This window comes from Erpetoichthys calabaricus, chromosome 18 (assembly GCF_900747795.2).
Source record: "Erpetoichthys calabaricus chromosome 18, fErpCal1.3, whole genome shotgun sequence".
Lineage (NCBI taxonomy): Eukaryota > Metazoa > Chordata > Cladistia > Polypteriformes > Polypteridae > Erpetoichthys > Erpetoichthys calabaricus.
In genome coordinates, this window is record NC_041411.2 from 7662110 (window position 1) to 7682148 (window position 20039).

Sequence of the window (20039 nt, forward strand, 5' to 3'; positions counted from 1 at the left end):
TGCTTTATGTATTGCTACTCACATATACTGTACAGTATATATATATACTTTAATCCAGGAGTTTGCCAATAGGCCTCTTAGGTGATTGCTTATTGGTAAAAGGGGTAAGACTGAAGAACAACTTTCACCATGCCAGGGTGATTTAGAACTATGGAACTATGTTGAAATTGTTTATGTATGTTTTTTTTTTTTTTTTTACAGTTGAAACAAAGGCAGATTTCATGACTTCCTCATAGTGAGACAGAGGTGTTGACTAACCAAGCAGCCTTTTGAGTTAGAATCCAGGTCCTTTAATACTAGACCACAATACTCAGACTTTTGAAATTTAACCTAACATTAAATGAGGGCTATTTAATGACTTAAGAACTGGTACACAATCTGAAATCACAAAGACCCATTTTGGTTAAGGTAAAAGTACCACCAAATATGAAAGATCACACGTAAGACTGACAGTTTTTTTTAATGCAATAAAGAAGGTCTTGAGTTTGAACCTGAATTTTAAATATGAAGGCTCCTTATAGGCATAGTGTTCAAAGATCGGAATGAAGAATCTATTTTATGTACATTTTACTTATTTAATGATTTTGTTTTGTCTAGCTGTCAAAAAAGTACAACATGGTGGTCATATCTCCTATTCTAGAGAGAGATGATAATCACGGAGGTATTTTGTGGAACACGGCAGTAGTTGTGTCAAACTCTGGAAATGTGTTAGGGAAGAATCGTAAGAATCACATTCCTCGAGTGGGTGATTTTAATGAGGTGAGCAATATTTATTAAGAATTAACATTTTATGTTATTTTCTTGTGTTTTATATTCTTTTTATACTTTTTTTGTTTTCAGTTTAAAAGCATATTCAGAAGCATAACATTTATTCACTTCCACCATGGGTAAAAGTTTACTTATTAGCTGTGTTAGACATTAGTAAAGTATGGTTTAAAGAAAGTTAAATGTTTATAGAAGATGTTGAAATTGTTTGAACTGTAAGGCACACATTAGTTTCCATGTCTGTTAATTATTTATCAGTATGTTTAAATCACCCATCAAACCTAAGCTCATTCAATATAGATGTTCTGTGGTTATAAGTGATTAACAAAGACTCTGGGGTAGCTGATGGTTTCCCACATTAAGCATATGCATCAGCCAACTATTTAATGTGTTTGACCCTTACCCAGTCCTTCTAACTACAAATGTAATGATTGAACCTAATTTTAGTCACTTCTTCTTCTATTGCCCTTCAAATAACAAAAATAAATAAAGGATTTACAACAGGACTCCCATGTTTCTTGAGTAACATTAGCCCCTTTCATTCATGCAACATTATAAATTCCCAGGTAATTCAATTGGATTTGCTCATTCACACATAACAGGAGAAAGTTGCCTATTATTTTAAATGTACACTTGTGATTTTGTTTGATTAGCAATATTTTACTACATTTGATTAAAGGAATAAATAAGAACAAATCAACTTATGGTAATTAATATTTGGTGATCTGATACACTATGTGAGGACAGCTCTAGTTTGCAAGAGGTTGCAAGGGGGCAAGGACAGCACTAGAATTACAGAAAACAGCACTAGAAGCCACAGAAACCCTCCAGGGAAGAAAGATAACAACAGTGGCAGCAGGAGAGGACCTGTGGATTCTATTGGGAGAGCATTGGGGCCAATAAAAGGTGACACTCCCTGTAAATTGTGTTGCATTTGTTGGAAAGGAATTAGTTAGGAATACCAGCACAAGCAAGAGAGAAGGAAGTGATTTAGCTGAACGTATGCAATTCTTCAACAAGATACTAGATAGTAGTAGGTAAACATAAATTGCCCCATGGCCAGAGTGAGAATGGTCCCTGAGAAGGAAGGCCAGGGGGGACAAAACCTCTTGGCTGCTAGAGGGCACACAGTTCCAACTTGCCAGATTTAAGTACGAGAGAGAAAAGGAGTGCTGTTCTGTGACACTGAGGGAAACAAATGGGTGAGCCAACACGCTGGTAAAATGAAATCAAATTTTTGTAATGGGACGTGGTACTGGACTAATGTTCTGGCCAGGATGGATGTTGTTCTGTTTCCAGACAGGATTAAAGTGGATGGTTCTAAAAGTGGTCTTCTGTGTGAAGAAAATTAAGACACATAGAATGAATTACCAAGTTGTGTGGTAGATAGTAGGACTTTAGAGTCCTTCCAAACCTGATGTTATTTTGGAAAAATTCAATGAATAGGATTGGTACACTTTCTTCGGCTTAATGACCTGTTCTTGTCAAAATGTATGTAATCTTCAGTGGTCCAAGCATTTCAGCTAAGGGGCAGGATATCAGTTTCTCATTATTGGTTACATGTATGTTCTTTTGTAAAAGAAGTGTGGTATTACTGACATCATTAATGGCAGGCACTTTACTGGGAGCAGACTACAAATGAACCTAATCAACATTCAATAAGAACAGCCTTGAATCATCATATTGTACACTACATACTGCGCATACGGCTGAAAGCTACCAAAATAAAATACTTATCAATTATAATGTATAAGAAATGTTAAAAAATTTTGGTAATAGAAATAAGTGAGAAGGCAAATGTTATGGATTCAATGTTACTTAGCCAAGATTTACACTGTGCCGATTTCATGAAATTCATTTACTTGCTACTGAAAAGGCATTTGATGATCTACTTTGTAAGCAACGCCTTTGCCCTGTAGCACTGCAAGTGATGTCAGAACCGCTGAAAGAAGATTATCTGTCAGTGCCTTTGAACGCTAGTCATTGTGAGAGGACAGGGTGATTGCTGTAATAAATATTTCCTCTCCAATTATATCTTGTATAGCTCACACAGACAGAATTACCAAGTCATGATTAATGAGGCTGTTTGGCTTTTGAGCAGGTTAAGCTAAACAACGTGAATGTGTTTATTTAACTCCTGTAATAAATACAGCATTTGTATTACAATCCACTTCACATGTGTGACAGATGAGTGACAATTAAAGCATTACAAATACCCACGATTCTTAAGTTATTCTGAATTGCCAGTACTAACAATGGCTGAGGAGATATTTACCTGATGAAAGGGAGATTTGTCCATTCTTAAAAACACACATACATGTATCTAGATACAGGTAACTGGAGGTCCTCTAGACATATTAACTAGTTAGAACGGTGGAAGTATTCACAGATAAAAAAAGCAGATGCTGCTATAACTATATACATTCTGAATCATTTTCTTTCATTAATGGTTCATAGGACACAGAGAAATACTAGCAGAGTCTAATTGTTACATTACTACTAGCCCAGTTTAAAATGTTTAATTAACCTAGCATGGATATCATTAACTTGTGGTAGTTCCCAGAAGAAAATCCACACTGCTTCAGAGAGCGCGTGCAAAGGTTGACAGCAAACCTGTCAGAAATCATATGTAGCCCCTTAAACTGTAAGTCCGCAGTTTTAATCACTCCCTCAAAACTCTGTAGTTAAATGTATTGAGAGTAATATTCAAATTGTGTTCATAAGTAGTTTTGGTTGATTGATGGGGTGGAGGGAGAAAAAGTGATATTCAGCCACAAAAACAGTGCAGATTCGACGTACAATCGGGTATTTAGTACACTCTTCAAGAGCACCGTCATCATTACTGAGAATGCTGTCTACAGGTGACTCCAAAGCACAATTCTTTTTCTAATTTGCTCTGTTCTCTACAGCCTCAGGGCTTGCCAGGCTCAATAATATTTGGACATTGGAATATTCTCCCTCTCTTGGTTTTCATCTTTCCCCTCAGTTTCCTCCCCCTATGTGATTCTCCACATTTCTGTAGTAGAAAGTTTTTAATCTATTATATCTGTTAAAAGACAACTGTGAGTGGGTGTTCATCAGGCAAGAGGTACCTTTGGGATGGCACAAAACATAAGTAAGTTACACAAATCTTCACTAACTGAGGGAGTGTCAGGCTGGCATATATTAGGCGTCTCTTCCTGCCACTGTACCTCTCTCTCTGCGACTTTCTTGTGTCCTGTGCTAATCAAATGCTGCCTTTGCACATCGTAAAAACTCTTAATATTTCCATATTTTAACATTGTCTTGCTTTGCTATTTTATGTTTTGAATTGTTGACAGTTTGTAGGTCTATACACTCTAGATCAGTGGTTCCCAGACTCCGTCTTGGGGACCCACTGTGGCTGCAGAGTCATAATCAGTGACAACAATCTGATAACAACTGATCTCATTTAATTAGCTGGTCTTTTGTAATCTTCTGTTAGTCTGCATTCAGAAAAACACAACAGTATGGTTTTTACATTGATTAGGCATTTCAAAATATTTCAGTTTTTTTCTAAAGCTATAAATGCTTAGCATCTCTTTTGTTGTTTTCCTATTATTTTTCCCTTTTCCTTTGTAGTTTGCTCTCTTAATTTAACCCTAATAGTGACAATTAACAACCAACATAACAGACACCCGGGATGATGAAAGCAGCAATAACTTCAGTGTCAGACATGCTAATTAGTAAATAATCAATTAAATAACCAGAACACCTGGAAAAGCAGAATGAAAATTATGTTGAAAATACTGTTACCGACTTAAAAAAAAAAAATCGACATATTCCCCATATAACTGCTTATTGCATTTTAATAAAAATCTATCAAACTTAGTTTCTAATTCCTACATTGACTCCAAAATTGGAAAATAATGACTTACTTAACTCTTTCAGGGCTGATGTCAACTTTTGTCAAAAGGAGGAGTTGACAATGGTAATCAACTGTAGACTGTGACAAAACCAACCATTATGTTTTACTTGGAGTCTCGTTACTAGAAGGAAAATTAGTTTTGTTGGTTTTAACTGAGACTCCCTGCACTCCCATGAGTAGCAAGGCACAAACAATGGCAAAAATGGCCCTGACACCTGGCAAGAGATCAAAGCAGATGCGTAATGCAGAATATTCTGGGGACGATGTTTTGCCTATTCTCTCTGAACTGGACTGGACTATGACTTGTTGGACTCTAATTTTGATAAAAGCAATCAAAGACAAATGTGATGTTCCAGCTTCAGCTGATTGGTCTCCAACTATTTGTTGTGCTGAACAGGTTCAAGTAGCTGACATGCCTATGGCACTGTTCGCCTGGGTGGACTGCCACTTAACAATGATAAGAGGTAGAAACCAGATTGCAATAAACTGTGACAGTGGCCGCTGCTGCTGCCCCACCACAGGAAGACAGCCTGGCAGCAAGCCTGCCACACATTCTTAGAACACTGGCAGCCTCAGCATGCAACGACATACGTGTTTTGTTGAGTTCTGTGGGAACCCATTGCTTTTCAGAAAACTATGTTTTGGAAAAAATATTCAGCCCTCAAACAGTTAATTAGGCTAAGAGCCCAATGAAAAACGGAAGTTGGTTGGAACAAAAACCTGCAGCCACATTGGGTCCCCAGGATCGAGTTTGAGAACCCCTGCTCTAGATGTAATTCTTGATATCAAGCAGATGTTTGCCTTTGTTCTAATTTTTCTGTCATATTGCACTCAATCTTCAAGACTCTCTTAACTTTTCACTTTTATGTTTTTACATATTTATTGTTTTTTGGCAATCAGGAACAATGAATGACAAATAATAGATTCCAAAAATAATATTTTAATCAGCCAGGGGCCAAGGTCTAAAAGATTATTTCAAGCTTTTGGGAAATCAGTTAATATCTTTGGAACCCTTTCAAAACAAAAATGACTTTGGGGCTAAATTCTGCAATGAATGAGCAATCAGACCATCTGTATTCAGAATGCAATTGTAATTTTTTTTTTTTCTGTATTATATAGTCTACCTACTACATGGAAGGAAACACTGGTCACCGAGTTTTCCAGACAGCATTCGGGAAGATTGCTGTGAATATCTGTTATGGAAGGCATCACCCTCTTAACTGGCTCCTTTATAGTTTAAATGGGGCTGAAATTATCTTTAATCCATCTGCCACGGTTGGCGAGCTCAGGTAGGGTCACAATACAAGAATTTATGTTATAAATCATTTAAGCCTTGCATGGTTTAGGTAATCCTCTAGTGACTTTTGTTTGCTGTCAAGCCTTAACATGCTGAATGGCTTTGACTGTGTATGGGTCAACACCATTTCTAAATGTCATTGTCTTCCAATAGTGTGAGAGCATCAGAAATAAAGAGGTCATGTTTATATTTAGGACATGATGTACTGTAAAAGGAAACTAACATACAAAAACATGTATCCATAAGAAAACAGGGACATGACTAGATTTTTATGTAAAATCTCTGGGCAAAGTATTTGAAAGTCTAAACAATTTAGAAAGAGTGCAAAAATCTGCCCATCTTTAGCATTTTTGAACATATATTTCATTAGGTAGTAGAGGAAAGTAACAAGTGAGGTTCAACATTGTCGCAGGGCATAAAACCAAAACATACAAATTCTTTTCAAACCTTGAAAAACAATGATGAGCTCGCATACTGTAACCAGAGAGCTCAATTAATGAAATGGCTTCCCTTAATAACCTGGAATTAAATTTCAATAAAACTAAAAACCAAGGGGTGTATGTTAAGCCAAGCAAATGAACATGTTCAACATAATGCATCAATGGCCGTGTTTAAGGTGGTGGAGAACTTGTCACCACTTTTTCCCAGGATGAAGGATTGCATTGTAGGAATTGGTCTGGTGGAAAGTGCACTGGTAGTAATAATATTGCCTGTGCCAACTTACCCATCATTGGTATAGACACTGTGCTCCAGTACTGTGAATGGAGCCCTAGACAGAACTGCTTACAAGTCACCCATGGTACAGGAAGATAATGGGAATAATTTCCAGAACCTGTCGCCCTGACGTCACATGTGATGAAAACCATGGAGCGGCTGCTGCTTCACCACCTGAGGCCACAGGTCTGCCACGCCCTCGACCCTCTGCAGTTCACATACCAGGAGAAGGTGGGAGCGGAGGATGCCATCATCTACATGCTACATCGATCCCTCTCCCACTTGGACAGAGGCAGTAGTGCAGTAAGAATTATGTCTCTGGACTTCTCTAACACCTTCAACACCATCCAACCTCTGCTCCTTAGGGACAAGCTGACAGAGATGGGAGTAGATTCATACCTGGTGGCATGGATCGTGAACTATCTTACAGACAGACCTCAGTATGTGCGTCTCGGGAACTGCAGGTCTGACATTGTGGTCAGCAGCACAGGAGCGCCACAGGGGACTGTACTTTCTCCGGTCCTGTTCAGCCTATATACATCGGACTTCAATACAATTTGGGGTCCTGCCACGTGCAAAAGTTCGCTGACAACACTGCTATCATGGGCTGCATCAGGAGTGGGCAGGAGGGGGAGTACAGAAACCTAACCAAGGACTTTGTTAAATGGAGCGACTCAAACCACCTACAACTGAACACCAGCAAAACCAAAGAGCTGGTGGTGGATTTTAGGAGGACCAGGCCCCTCATTGACCCCGTGATCATCAGAGGTGACTGGGTGCTGATGGTGCAGACCTATAAATACCTGGAAGTGCAGCTGGATGATAAATTGAACTGGACTGCCAACACTGATGCTCTGTGCAAGAAAGGACAAAGCCGACTATACTTCCTTAGAAGGCTGGCGTCCTTCAACATCTGCAATAAGATGCTGCAGATGTTCTATCAGACGGTTGTGGTGAGCACCCTCTTCTACGCGGTGGTGTGTAGGGGAGGCAGCATAAAGAACAGGGACACCTCACGCCTGGACAAACTGGTGAGGAAGGCCGGCCCTATTGTAGGCACGAAGCTGGACAGTTTGACATCTGTGGCGGAGAGACAGGCACTGAGCAGGCTCCTGTCAATAATGGAGAATCCACTGCATCCACTAAACATCTCCAGACAGAGGAGCAGCTTCAGCCACAGACTGCTGTCACCGTCCTGCTCCACTGACAGACTGACGAGATCGTTCCTCCCCCACACTATGTGACTTTTCAATTCCACTGGGGGGGTAAACGTTAACATTATACAAAGTTACTGTCTGTTATACCTGCCTGGCACTCTCCACCTTGAATTTTTTAACTTGCACAGTGTTTTTATCACTCTTTAATTTGATATTGTTTTTTATCAGTATGCTGCTGCTGGAGTATGATAATTTCTCCTTGGGGATCAATAAAGTATCTATCTATCTATCTATCTATCTATCTATCTATCTATCTATCTATCTATCTATCTATCTATCTATCTATCTATCTATCTATCTATCTATCTATCTATCTATCTACTATTAGATGGCAGTTGAGGAACACAGAGCAGTGTACTTGGGCCTTTCCTCCTTCACTGAAAATACATATAATTTGGTGTGCAGGATTGTAAGGATATATGGGGTAACTAGAGGGGGCTCTAGAAGGATGGTTCTTGACCCTGGAAATATCTGAGGGCTTGACCCCAAAGTAATTCCTGTTTGGGGCTTTAAAGACTTTTCTGGCCACCAGTATGGAAAATGTGGAGTCAAGTAAAAGATGAACAAAGGTTCATCTGACCAGAGCGAAAGAAACCACAAAAGAAGTTGAAGGAGAATTAGTTGTAAGTAGACAAGAAATGTGGGCAAGGAAACAATTCACCCCACAATGTAATCGGGCTTCAAGCTACAGTTTAAACAGGCCAAAAACTTTTAATCTTTTGGTATTTTCATTATTTGCGTGCATTGTGTCTCCCAAAGTCTTGTCTCTTTTGTTTTTAATTGCCTTTAACTGTCTTTGCTCGTTTCTGCGTTCAAGGCCTGCTCTCTGCTGGCTATACAGCACCCTAACATGGAAGGCTAACACACCCATTACTGTCAAGAAAGCTCACCAAGAGCCACTCTTTCTGAGACAGTTAAGGTTAGGAATGTCAAAGAAAGACAGTCCTTTTTTAATCTGTGACTGGCAGTATTTTATTTGTTTATGGTAATAAAGTATGCCAACTACAAGAAACAGGTAGAAAGGTGGTGTGTGATCCTTTAAAAATCAAAGGATAAACACCCCCCTTTCCACCCATGTGTTCACTCTTCTTTTCTAGTCAGAAACATAAACCCCTAAAGGTCTTATCTGATCTATGACACTCTGCTCATTCTCTGTTCTCTTTGCATTGGTCTATTTAACTGCAAGCTTGTGATGCATATGTTTATCACTTTAATCTTCAGTACCTGATGCTCTTTTTGCTTTCATTATGTACATGGATTTCTTAGAGACATTTGAGAAATAATTACTGTTGTCCTTATGTTTCATATTTGTTCAGGTTTCACCAAAATAGATTCTGTGAAATTGTGCCAGTGCAGTCAACTATTAAAGTTATATAATATGACTCCTAGATTCCTAAAAAAGAATCATAAATGACCTAAGCTGATGGAGAATTCTTGAACTGGATAGAACTAAATGAATAAATGCAGAAAAGGCCAACACAAATTTCAAGGATACTAGCTTCTGAAAAAGGAACCTTCACAGTATGATTCAGAGTACCTGATCTACAGGATGCTATATAAGGCAGTAATGGATTTGTACTAAATATGCTAAAATTATTTGTTTGTATTGATTGTATTACAGTGAACCAATGTGGCCCATTGAAGCAAGAAATGCAGCAATTGCTAACCATTGTTTCACCTGTGCAATAAACAGAGTTGGCACGGTAGGCATTTTCATTGCTTTTCTGATAAGTCATCCGACCATCTAAAGTAAAAAAATATGATACCCACCAAAATTGCACCTTGCTTTACTTCCCTTGAAGAACACTGTGATTGATTTATTAATCATTCCCTCACAGAGATATGACTGTGGTTAATGCTGAACTTGGGTTTAGTTCTTGGGACAGTGAATAAGTGTGCTAATTGTTTCGTGTGTGATTTCCACCTGTAACGGGTGGCCGGGTTCCATGCCCGGTCGGGATGCCTCTGCTGCATATGTCCCGGGGGAGCAGCCATGGGCTCATCAGTACCTCCCCCGGGACACTTGGTGGCAGCCTCCCTGGGTGACGATGGTGCCTCAGTTTCCTGCAGGGCTCCATGGGAGATGGGGTTCTCCACAACCCTGTGGGGATCTGAGGTAGCCGCCAGGGGGTGCTGCATGGATCCCATAGCCATTGTGGACACCTCTACAGCCCCACCCGGAAGTGTAATTAGCAACAGGTGATCAAGCACCTGGAGCACTTCCGGGTGGGCTATAAAAAGGGCCAGCATCCACCACTCAGGAGACAGAATTGGGAGGAAGAGGATGAGGTTGCCCGGGAGGAGTGGTGGTGCCAAGGTGGAGGATTGTGTGTTTTGCTTAAGTGCTTGGGACTGTGTATTGCCTGTGGGGTTCACCGGGAAGACGTGCCCCACAGGTGAAGAAAAATAAAAGATCCTTGGGCTTTTACACATGCCTCAGTGTGAGTCTGTGTCGGGTCGGGCGCAATATAGCACCTTTTACCACACACCCTAACTCCAAAAATGTGTATGTTAGGATAACTGGTGACAACAGTGAGCCACAGAATAACCTGAAAGCAGTGTGCACCAGGGTGAAACGTCCATGTAGCATATTATTAATCAGTATAACAATATGTCTATAGATTGTGAATAGATAAGGATCACCTCCTGGGCCCTAGAGCTGTAATGCAGATGTGGTCCCACAGTACAACCAGTTTGTTTTTCTGATTACAATTATTAAAGATAGACAAACATGCAGTCTTTTGTGATCCCTGAATATTTTTCTTGAAAGATGAGGTGTGTATCTTTTAATTTCAATAAATGGCTCCATTGTGTGTGTTTTATGTTATAGGAGACCTTTAAAAATGAGTTTACCTCAGGAGATGGCAAGAAAGGTAAGCATTTTACTATTGAGTGATTAAAATAATACTTTAATGCTGTGCATTTGGGATCATTAGGATAAGTAATTCTCCCATTACCCATTGCAGATTTAATGATGTATGTAGGAAAAAGTGCATAATCCCCTTGTTATTTCCAGACGCTTTCAAGTCAATGTAAATTTCTGAAGAGTTTAGTGACTTCATGACATTTCATATTAATGGTAAGCAGACATTATCTACAGCTGGGATAATAGCCCCCCTGGATATGTTTGTTAAAGTCATCCTGGAGGCTGGGAGGTCCAACCACCTGACTCAAACAGATCCACCATATATCCTCTAGGTTTGACAAACCACAATGTAAAGGGGTCACGGTGGGCTGTGATGCCAATCAGCTGGCCAGCTAGATCTAGTTGGATTCATTGTTACATGAAGTGCTGGTTCAGGATCCATATTTCTCATGCAGATATTTGGGATGTGCTTGCTCTCAGGAGCTGGGCATGTCTTTGGCAACTTGAAAGTTCATGGGCTTAGTGTCTCCTTTGTTGAGAAAGCAGCATAAATCATCCAATACTATACAGCAAACTAAACGCACATAAAAATGGTAGCTTTATCAAGTTTTCTTACAGTTATGCCTTACACTCATGAGGGAGATGAAACAGTGCAACAACTTGGTTTATTATAAACACTTATTCAGAGGGGTAGAATTTTTTTTGTTGTGTCTGTTACCCACTTTTCATGAAGTTATTTCGCTTTAATTGTTGTTGAGGATACATGCCAAATTTTCAGACTTTGAAATGTATTGCTTTATACAGTCAGTCAGTGTCCAACCCGCTATATCCTAACACAGGGTCACGGGGGTCTGCTGGAGCCAATCTCAGCCAGCACAGGGCGCAAGTCAGGTACAAATCCCGGGCAGGGCACCAGCCCACTGCAGGGCACACACACCCACACACCAAGCACACACTAGGGACAATTTAGGATCGCCAATACACCTAACCTGCATGTCTTTGGACTGTGGGAGGAAACCCACGCAGACACGGGGAGAACATGCAAATTCCATGCAGGGAGGACCGGGGAATGAATCCGGGTCTCCTTCCTGCGAGGCAGCAGCACTACCACTGCGCCACTGTGCCACCCACTTGTCACAAGTGGTCTTGCCTAAACTTCATGTCATTGTCAATCAAAGCCTTTGAAACTTCTGAACTGCTTGTCATTCTACATCTGACACAAAGATCTAAAAACACCGAAGCAGCAAACTTGGTGGAAACCAACAATGGCGTCATTCTCCACTCTTTTTGTCCACGACTGTAGTTATATTAAAAGTACTTCTGTGGGGCTCCCTCTTGTAAGCATTAGACACAAGGGAGACAAAATAAAACATGAAAGGAATGGAAAGGAAGAAAAACCAGTAACCAAGCCAGTCTGCTGGAGCTACTCTGCTAAGCAAAGCACAATATTCTCCTTACTGTTTCTCATGATAAAAGAGGCTAAATTAAATAAAGTCTGATAGACACGTTTGGAACATTTTCATCGATGAGATCTCAAGTGTTTGTCTTTCTAAGTTGGGCGAATTCCAGAAATGCACATGAAGGGTGAAGATATTTTAAAGAAAGGCTCTTTAGTATACAGACTGGTTTCCTATACTGGAAGATCTTCTGCATGGCACTCAATGCTCCCAGAATAATCTGTGACCCTCTATAACTCTGAACTGGACGATTTTGGGTTGCTAAGTGTTACGTTTATATCTACCCTACATATATGAAATCCTAAGTCAAAAAGTGCAACGGAAGTGACGTTTTTAATGTCATGTTTTTTGTCACACTTTAAATCTGGCCTACATACAGTCAAATTCAAAAGTATGTGAACCCCTAGGAATTCTCTATATTTATATTGCGCACAGAGTGCAAGGCAGGAACAAATCCTGGCAGGGCGCCAGCCCACTGCAGGACACACACACACACACACACACTAAGGACAATTTAGAATCACCAATGCACCTAACCTGCATGTCTTTGGACTGTGGGAGGAAACCCACGCAGACACGGGGAGAACATGCAAACTCCACGTAGGAAGGACCCGGGTCTCTTTACTGCCATTGTGCCACCCTGCTTTATACAGTACATTATAAACACAAATTATTTCATTATATAGTTAATTTACTCTTATAAAAATACAGTTTATATGTCACAGCTTTAATCTCTGACAATGAACATGTATTATGGAATAAAAAAAATAAATATTGTTTCTTCCCTGACTATATACAAACATCCATCCATCCATCCATTATCCAACTCACTATATCCTAACTACAGGGTCACGGGGTCTGCTGGAGCCAATACAAACACTGACATGGTAAATAAAATAAACAAAGAAGAAAAGGTGACAGATCAATTTATACAAGAGTGGAATTAACATTGACAATATTTGTAAATGTTATTCTGTAGAATAAATAAATCAGTTAAAATGTACCAAAGTCACCGTTTTTTTAAAGATTGTTTTTGCTTTTATTCAGTTATTCCATTGACAGTGGATTTTTCTTGGATGGTTGGCTGCTGCTGCTATGGTGTATCATTCTACAAAAGTGGAATTATTTATCAGTGTTAACCAATTATATTACATATATATGTTAGTATAATAACTAATATTGTATATCAAGAACAGAAAATAGTAGAAAAGTATTAAATAATATTTCTTTGGAAAGTGTTACTACTCAAAAGTATTGCAAATCATTTTTTTTATTTTCCAGCCCACCATGAATTTGGCCATTTCTATGGCTCAAGCTATGTGGCAGCTCCGGATGGCAGTCGTACCCCTGGCTTGTCACGCACTCGCGATGGTCTCCTTGTTGCCGAATTAGACCTGAATCTTAACAGACAGATTAGTGATAAATGGAGCTTTAAAGTAAGTCTCTTTTGCAGTGATGTTTACATTTCTTAAGTTTTTTTTTTTAACTTTGGGAGGGCATGGGGGGGTCACGAGGTCACTGGTAAGGGGTATGTGGCGCTCCCGGTATCTATGCAAAAGGGTGAAGGTCCAAGTCTTTAGAGTCCTGGTGCTTCCTGTCTTGCTATATGGTTGCGAGACATGGACGCTATCCAGTGACTTGAGATGAAGACTGGACTCCTTTGGTACTGGGGCTCTCCGGAAAATCCTCGGGTACCGTTGGTTTGACTTTGTGTTGCTCATGGAGTCCTGAATGAGGCACATGACCTGCATTGTGAGGGAGCGTCAGTTACGGTACTACGGTCATGTGGTGCGTTTCCCCGAGGGGTGATCCGGCTCGTAGGACCCTCATTGTTGGGGACCCGAGTGGCTGGACCAGACCAAGGGGTCGCCCACGTAACACCTGGCTGCGGCAGATAGAGGGTCATTTCTGGGACTGGACCGCAAGTCTGCCTGGGGGGTTGCCAACCAGGATCATGAGTTATTTCGTTATGTAGTGGGTGCGACAACACGCTGCACCAGTGCATGCTCCCCAACTTGACTTGACTTTGTACTTTCTTACACAGATTTCTAATTGATCTTAACTGAAGAAGTATGTCTTTTTTACTGCATGAGTTAATTGTACAATAGCATATTTGTTTCATCTTTGCATATAAATTAATTAAAAGGCATAATTTTTAAGCTAGTTAAACATTCAGACTTTTGTGTGAACGTCACACATTCACGACCAGAACTGTACAGTATGTGTACGGAAAAAATTAACTACCCGCATATCTGAAATGAGCTCCTTGTGTCCCTTCCTGTCTTTTGAATATATTGAATGAATTAATAGTCTGTCACTGCTCAAGTGGCTTGCACTCTTGAAACATTTTTATTTGGTTTCGATAATAAATTAACTATTTTTCAAATTTAATCAGGTTCCTCTGCTCACAGGAACATTTGATTTGAAGAGGGAAGCTTACATTTTCTGTTATTAATATTCCAAACTTTTTTTTTTAATCTGTAGCTTGGATTTTATATAATTTAAGCTTTCCTCTAACATGCCAATTTTAAAATATCATAAAAACCTCACTGATGTACAATGCTTTTAATATTGTATTGCATTTTTTCACATCATGTTCCCCAAAACATATTTTTCGTATGTCAAAAAAACCAACAGCCTAGCTCTATCACCTTTAGCTATCTTTCATGCTAACAAAAGAAACGTAGTTCAGCAGAGTTTTACTTTTGCTTATCAACGCAGGAAATAAACAGTAAATAGAAAGATATAAAAATCTTGTTAGTCACTTCCATGTGGAACTTCTATATTTAACGTCAGGCAGCAATATGTAGTTGCCTTATGTTGTTTTTTGAAATGTAAACAGAAAGTATGAGTTACCTTTGAAATGACACAAAAGGAAAAAATGTGCCAACCCACAAAATTTTAGCAACCACAGGAAGGAGCCCTTTTTTATGTTGTTATTTATTTAGCAGATGTCTTGAATGCTTACAAAAAAGCAGTATGCGTCAGTGTTTGACAAAAAAGTACTAAGTTAACAGGCAACATAATACAAAACTTACTGTACTGAAGTTAGTCCTAGATGATGAAGTGGCAATATAAAGTAACCAAAGCTCTTTGACTGTTGATAGCATCGGAAATAATTGTAGATACACAGAGAAAACAAAGATTGACAACTGAAGAAATCCCGAGGTCCTTTTAACAGCAAGTAAAGTCTGAGCATACACTTTTCCATCCATCCATCCATTATCCAACCCGCTATATCCTAAGTACAGGGTCACGGGGGTCTGCTGGAGCCAATCCCAGCCAACACAGGGCACAAGGCAGGAAACAAACACTGGGCAGGGCGCCAGCCCACCACAGGCATACACTTTTATATTACGTATATGGAGATAGTGGACAGTCGTTTTGTAGGCACTTTCGAAGCAACAGGAAAGATGATTCCATGAAGGTGTGTAAAGCAGGATTTGACATTAAATGGGTTTCAAATGGCACTGCATACACACACACACACACACACACACACACATACATACATATACACTGCTAGTTAAAAGTTTTGGAACACCCCTATCGCACAGGCTTTTGACTTTCAGAAGCCTGTCTTTTGATTCTGTTGTGGCTTTTGGTCTGCCCGACCTTTTCCTGTAAGTAGTTTTCAAGTTTCATTTTCGATGGTACAGAGGTTCCTAAGTTCAGTTATGTGGTATAGCTGTGGCTGCAGGTTTTCAATCCAACCACTTTCACAAATAAACAATCCATCCATCCATCCATTATCCAACCCGCTATATCCTAACTACAGGGTCACGGGGGTCTGCTGGAGACAATCCCAGCCAAAACACAGGGCGCAAGGCAGAAAACAAACCCTGGGCAGGGCGCCAGCCCACCGCAGGGCACGCACACACCAGGGACAATTTAGCTTTTTCTTTTCTGTATTGAGCTTTTCAAATAAATAACATTTCAGAAGCTGAGGCAGGACACTTTGCACCTTATAGACAGATATCCATCCATCCATTATCCAACCCGCTATATCCTAACTACAATTTAGCACATTTTGCACTACTTTCCTGGTGCCTGTTGTTCTGTGTTTTTTTGAGATTCATGGAGTTATTCAATGTGTATTAATCATTCAAAAATTATTCAGATTTATTTAAGATAATTGGTCACTCGTATCTATTTCACTCTCCCAGATTGGCTTCTGCTAAAAACACTACATGTGTATTGTTAGTTTACATTCCCATCTAGAACTTCGGTAAGGTATGTTCTAGAAAAACAAGAACCCAAACTGGTAATATGGAAAGATATTAGACCTAGCAGACACCCAATTCAGATCCATTACTATTGTGCACAGGGATACGGAGTCTGTACATAAAATGCTCCGACTCCAACTCCTCAATTTATGATACCTCTGCTCCAATTCCTCTATTTGTAATCATCCATCCATTATCCAACCTGCTATATCCTAACTACAGGGTCACCGGGGTCTGCTGGAGCCAATCCCAGCCAACACAGGGCGCAAGGCAGGAAACAAACCCTGGGCAGGGCGACAGCCCACCGCAGGTCACACAAACACCAAGCACACACTAGGGACAATTTAGAATCGTCAATCCACCTAACCTGCATGTCTTTGGACTGTGCGGAGGAAACCCACGCAGACACGGAGAGAACAGGCAAACTCCACGTAGGGAGGACACGGGAAGCGAACCCAGGTTGCTGCGAGGCAGCAGCGCTACCCACTGCGCCACTGTGCCAACCCAATAAATGATTTATTACGTATATATAATGTAATTGTTAATTAGTCTTTTTCTTCTCCTATTTTGCATTCAGAAATACATGCTAGAATATTTCTAGATAGATAGATAGATAGATAGATAGATAGATAGATAGATAGATAGATAGATAGATAGATAGATAGATAGATAGATAGATAGATACTTTATTAATCCCAAGGGGAAATTCACAAATTTCTCTCTATTATAAAAAAAAATCTTGCGACAAGATGTGATCTTTTGAAGAGAGACAGAGAGAGACTTTCATGTCCCACGATAAACGTTCCAAGTGCCGCACGAAATGCAGATCACGCGGCACGGCAGAAGCAGCAAGCCAGTATCTGATCGAGCAAAGAGGAGGTTAAAAAAAAAAAGTATTTGTTTCCCATTGTATCGCCGTTTAACAGGGGGTTTCGGAAGAGCGACTGCGTCTCCTTGGGGTTCATTCAGCCCCACTCTTTGCAACAGTGTGTAGCGCTGGCGGGGGGAGGGGTTGGCAAGCGAAGTGAGCAGGGGGCAAAGCCCCCTAGTACATCTAAATAAAATTCATAAATGTGCATTTTGCCATTCCTTTACATGTTAACTTTCTTTTACCATATTCTTTTTGGTTCACCTGTTCCAGTGGAGTTGACTCCCTTAATTGTATCCTAATACTGATGATTAGCAATGAACAGCACATACGCTGGTGCAGATGACACTGAATACTAAAGGGAAGCAGCTACTTCAGTCTAAACTTTACTTGTAAGCTATTAATAAGAAAACATTTAAATGACCAGAACATAAAAAGAGGAAAATCTTAATAAGCAAGAAAAAGAACAAAGATTTATGCTTTCTACATCCCCGTGAAAATTTTGTGAACTCATTTTGAAAATTCTGGATTAACACAAAAAAGGCAGAAACTGGGAAAAATAACAGCTTGATTAATAACAAAGGCAAAAGTGAAAGGTGGTTGGGATGAACACTTACAATTTCAGTGATCTGCTGGACTGAACTAGAGGACCACTTAGTTAATCCTTTTATCACTAATTAGCACACAAATGAATGTAATATGGGCGGCACGGTGGCGCAGTGGTGGCGCTGCTGTCTCGCAGTAAGGAGACCTGGGTTCGCTTCCTGGGACCTCCCTGTGTGTTCTCTGTTTCCTCTGGGTCCGGGGTTTGTTCCTGCCTGCTGGGATTGGATCCAGCAGAACTCCGTGACCCTGTGTTAGGATACAGCAGGTTGGACGATGACTGACTGACTGAATGTAAGTGGTGGCTCTGCTTTAACTTTCAGCGTCACCTGTGTCAGCACTGCTCATCGCTAATTGTCAGTATTTGGATCTAATTTAAGCAGCAAACTCTACAGAAATGAGGTAAATTGAAATACAAATGGTACAAGAAAGCTAAGGGTTTTAAGACTATGACAAAGAAATTTTTACATTTTTACATTTCTAAATGCAAATATATTTGAGCACGTTTCTGAGTGCAGAATAAGAAAAGAAAAAAGACCAGCTAAAATAATTAGATTCATGAGATTTAAGAGTAACCCACAACTAGTGAAATGGCTTGAATAAAAGGCTGTAGCCACAGTGGTACACCAGACCTAAACCTGGGAACCCCTGGTGTAGGAAACTGTGTTCCTTAGCTTTCTTGGCAGTTTCTTTAAAGGATAGGCCTTCACTTTGAAGGGTTATAATAGTGTGTCTGTGTTTGTTAATTGCTTTCTTCTCACCATTATAATAGCAGTAAACATTACCGTATTGTGCAAGTAAAGCTTCAGAGGGTGTAGCAACACACTTTGTTCCAACCCCGCTTTAATACGACAGAGGGTTTGTAAGTAATCCACCAAAATTGGGACACCAGTAGAAATTGTGCACATTAAAGCTTCAGTAACTTCCATTGCAGCATGAAATCTGCAAGTTCTTAACCCTTTCATTACTTGTCCTCTGACAGGGGCCTTTTTCTATAACTCCGAACATGACACTACATTACATTGTTCTCCAGTTTTTGGTGACATAAACATTTTTTAAACCTCTGTCAATTTTAGCGCACACCTTTGTAGCATGTAAGGCTCTTAACTGGACTTGAGCTGCTTACATTTCAGTAAATATTATTATTTTTTTATTTTTCCTCCGCATCGAGAGGAATCAGATGAGGTGGCTCGGGCATCTGATCAGGATGCCTCCAGGGCGCCTCCCTGGTGAGGTCTAACCGGGAGGAGGCCCCGGGGAAGACCCAGGACACGCTGGAGGAACTATGTCTCTCGGCTGGCCTGGGAACGCCTCGGGATTCTCCCGGAAGAGCTAGAAGAAGTGGCCGGACATCTCTGCTCAAGCTGTTGCCCCCGCAACCCGATCTCGGATAAGCGGAAGAGGATGGATGGATGGATGGATATTTTTCATGCAACCACTTTAAAACTTTTTGAGATATTCACCCAGGCTCTGATAAATATTTTGAACCTATACGTAACATTTTTCCCACACTGAAATCAGATTGAAAACATACATAATGAAGTAATATGTGATGCCAGCAAAACAGGAAATGTCAAAAGGATACTTACAGAGACATTCCAACTTTCTACTCGTCCTTTTTGTTACCCGGTCACTTTGGCACAAAGGTGAAGTAAGCCTTCAGATCAACATTCTTCTCCATCAGCTTTGCTGTCACGATGAAATTTTACAAAGTTGTTAATTTTTGCTTTTAGTCAAACCTCATCAACCATCCATCCACCCATCCATTATCCAATCTACAGGGTTAGGGGGGGTCTGCTGGAGCCAATCCCAGCCAACACAGGGTGTAAGGCAGGAAACAAACCCCAGGCAGCCCACCGCAGCCTCATCAACCAGTACTTCAACATATAAATAATAAATGGGTAAAATTAAAACTATGGTGGATCATTACTTGACTTCTGTAGGTCATGGATTATTTTACAAAGATTACCGCAACTATGAATTTTTTATGTGCAGGATTCACAATTAAAATGAAAGCATACTTGGTTAAACAAAGCTGAATTGTGTATGATGACGCACCGGGCACACAATCCTTGAGTGCTCTATTTGATAAAATCAAGCTAAATTTATTGCCATATAGTACAATACAATAAAACTCATA

At 40.1% G+C, this 20039-nt stretch overlaps 1 protein-coding gene across 1 annotated transcript in view; it reads left to right on the top strand.

Moving 5' to 3' along the window:
• upb1 (ureidopropionase, beta) overlaps positions 1-20039 on the top strand; it is a 44121-nt gene that overhangs the window by 19088 nt on the left and 4994 nt on the right. The window contains exons 5-9 of the mRNA XM_028824911.2: positions 598-759; positions 5771-5940; positions 9501-9582; positions 10710-10752; positions 13484-13638. Of these exons, the coding sequence (XP_028680744.1) occupies positions 598-759; positions 5771-5940; positions 9501-9582; positions 10710-10752; positions 13484-13638 (612 nt within the window). The remainder of the gene's footprint in view (positions 1-597; positions 760-5770; positions 5941-9500; positions 9583-10709; positions 10753-13483; positions 13639-20039) is intronic.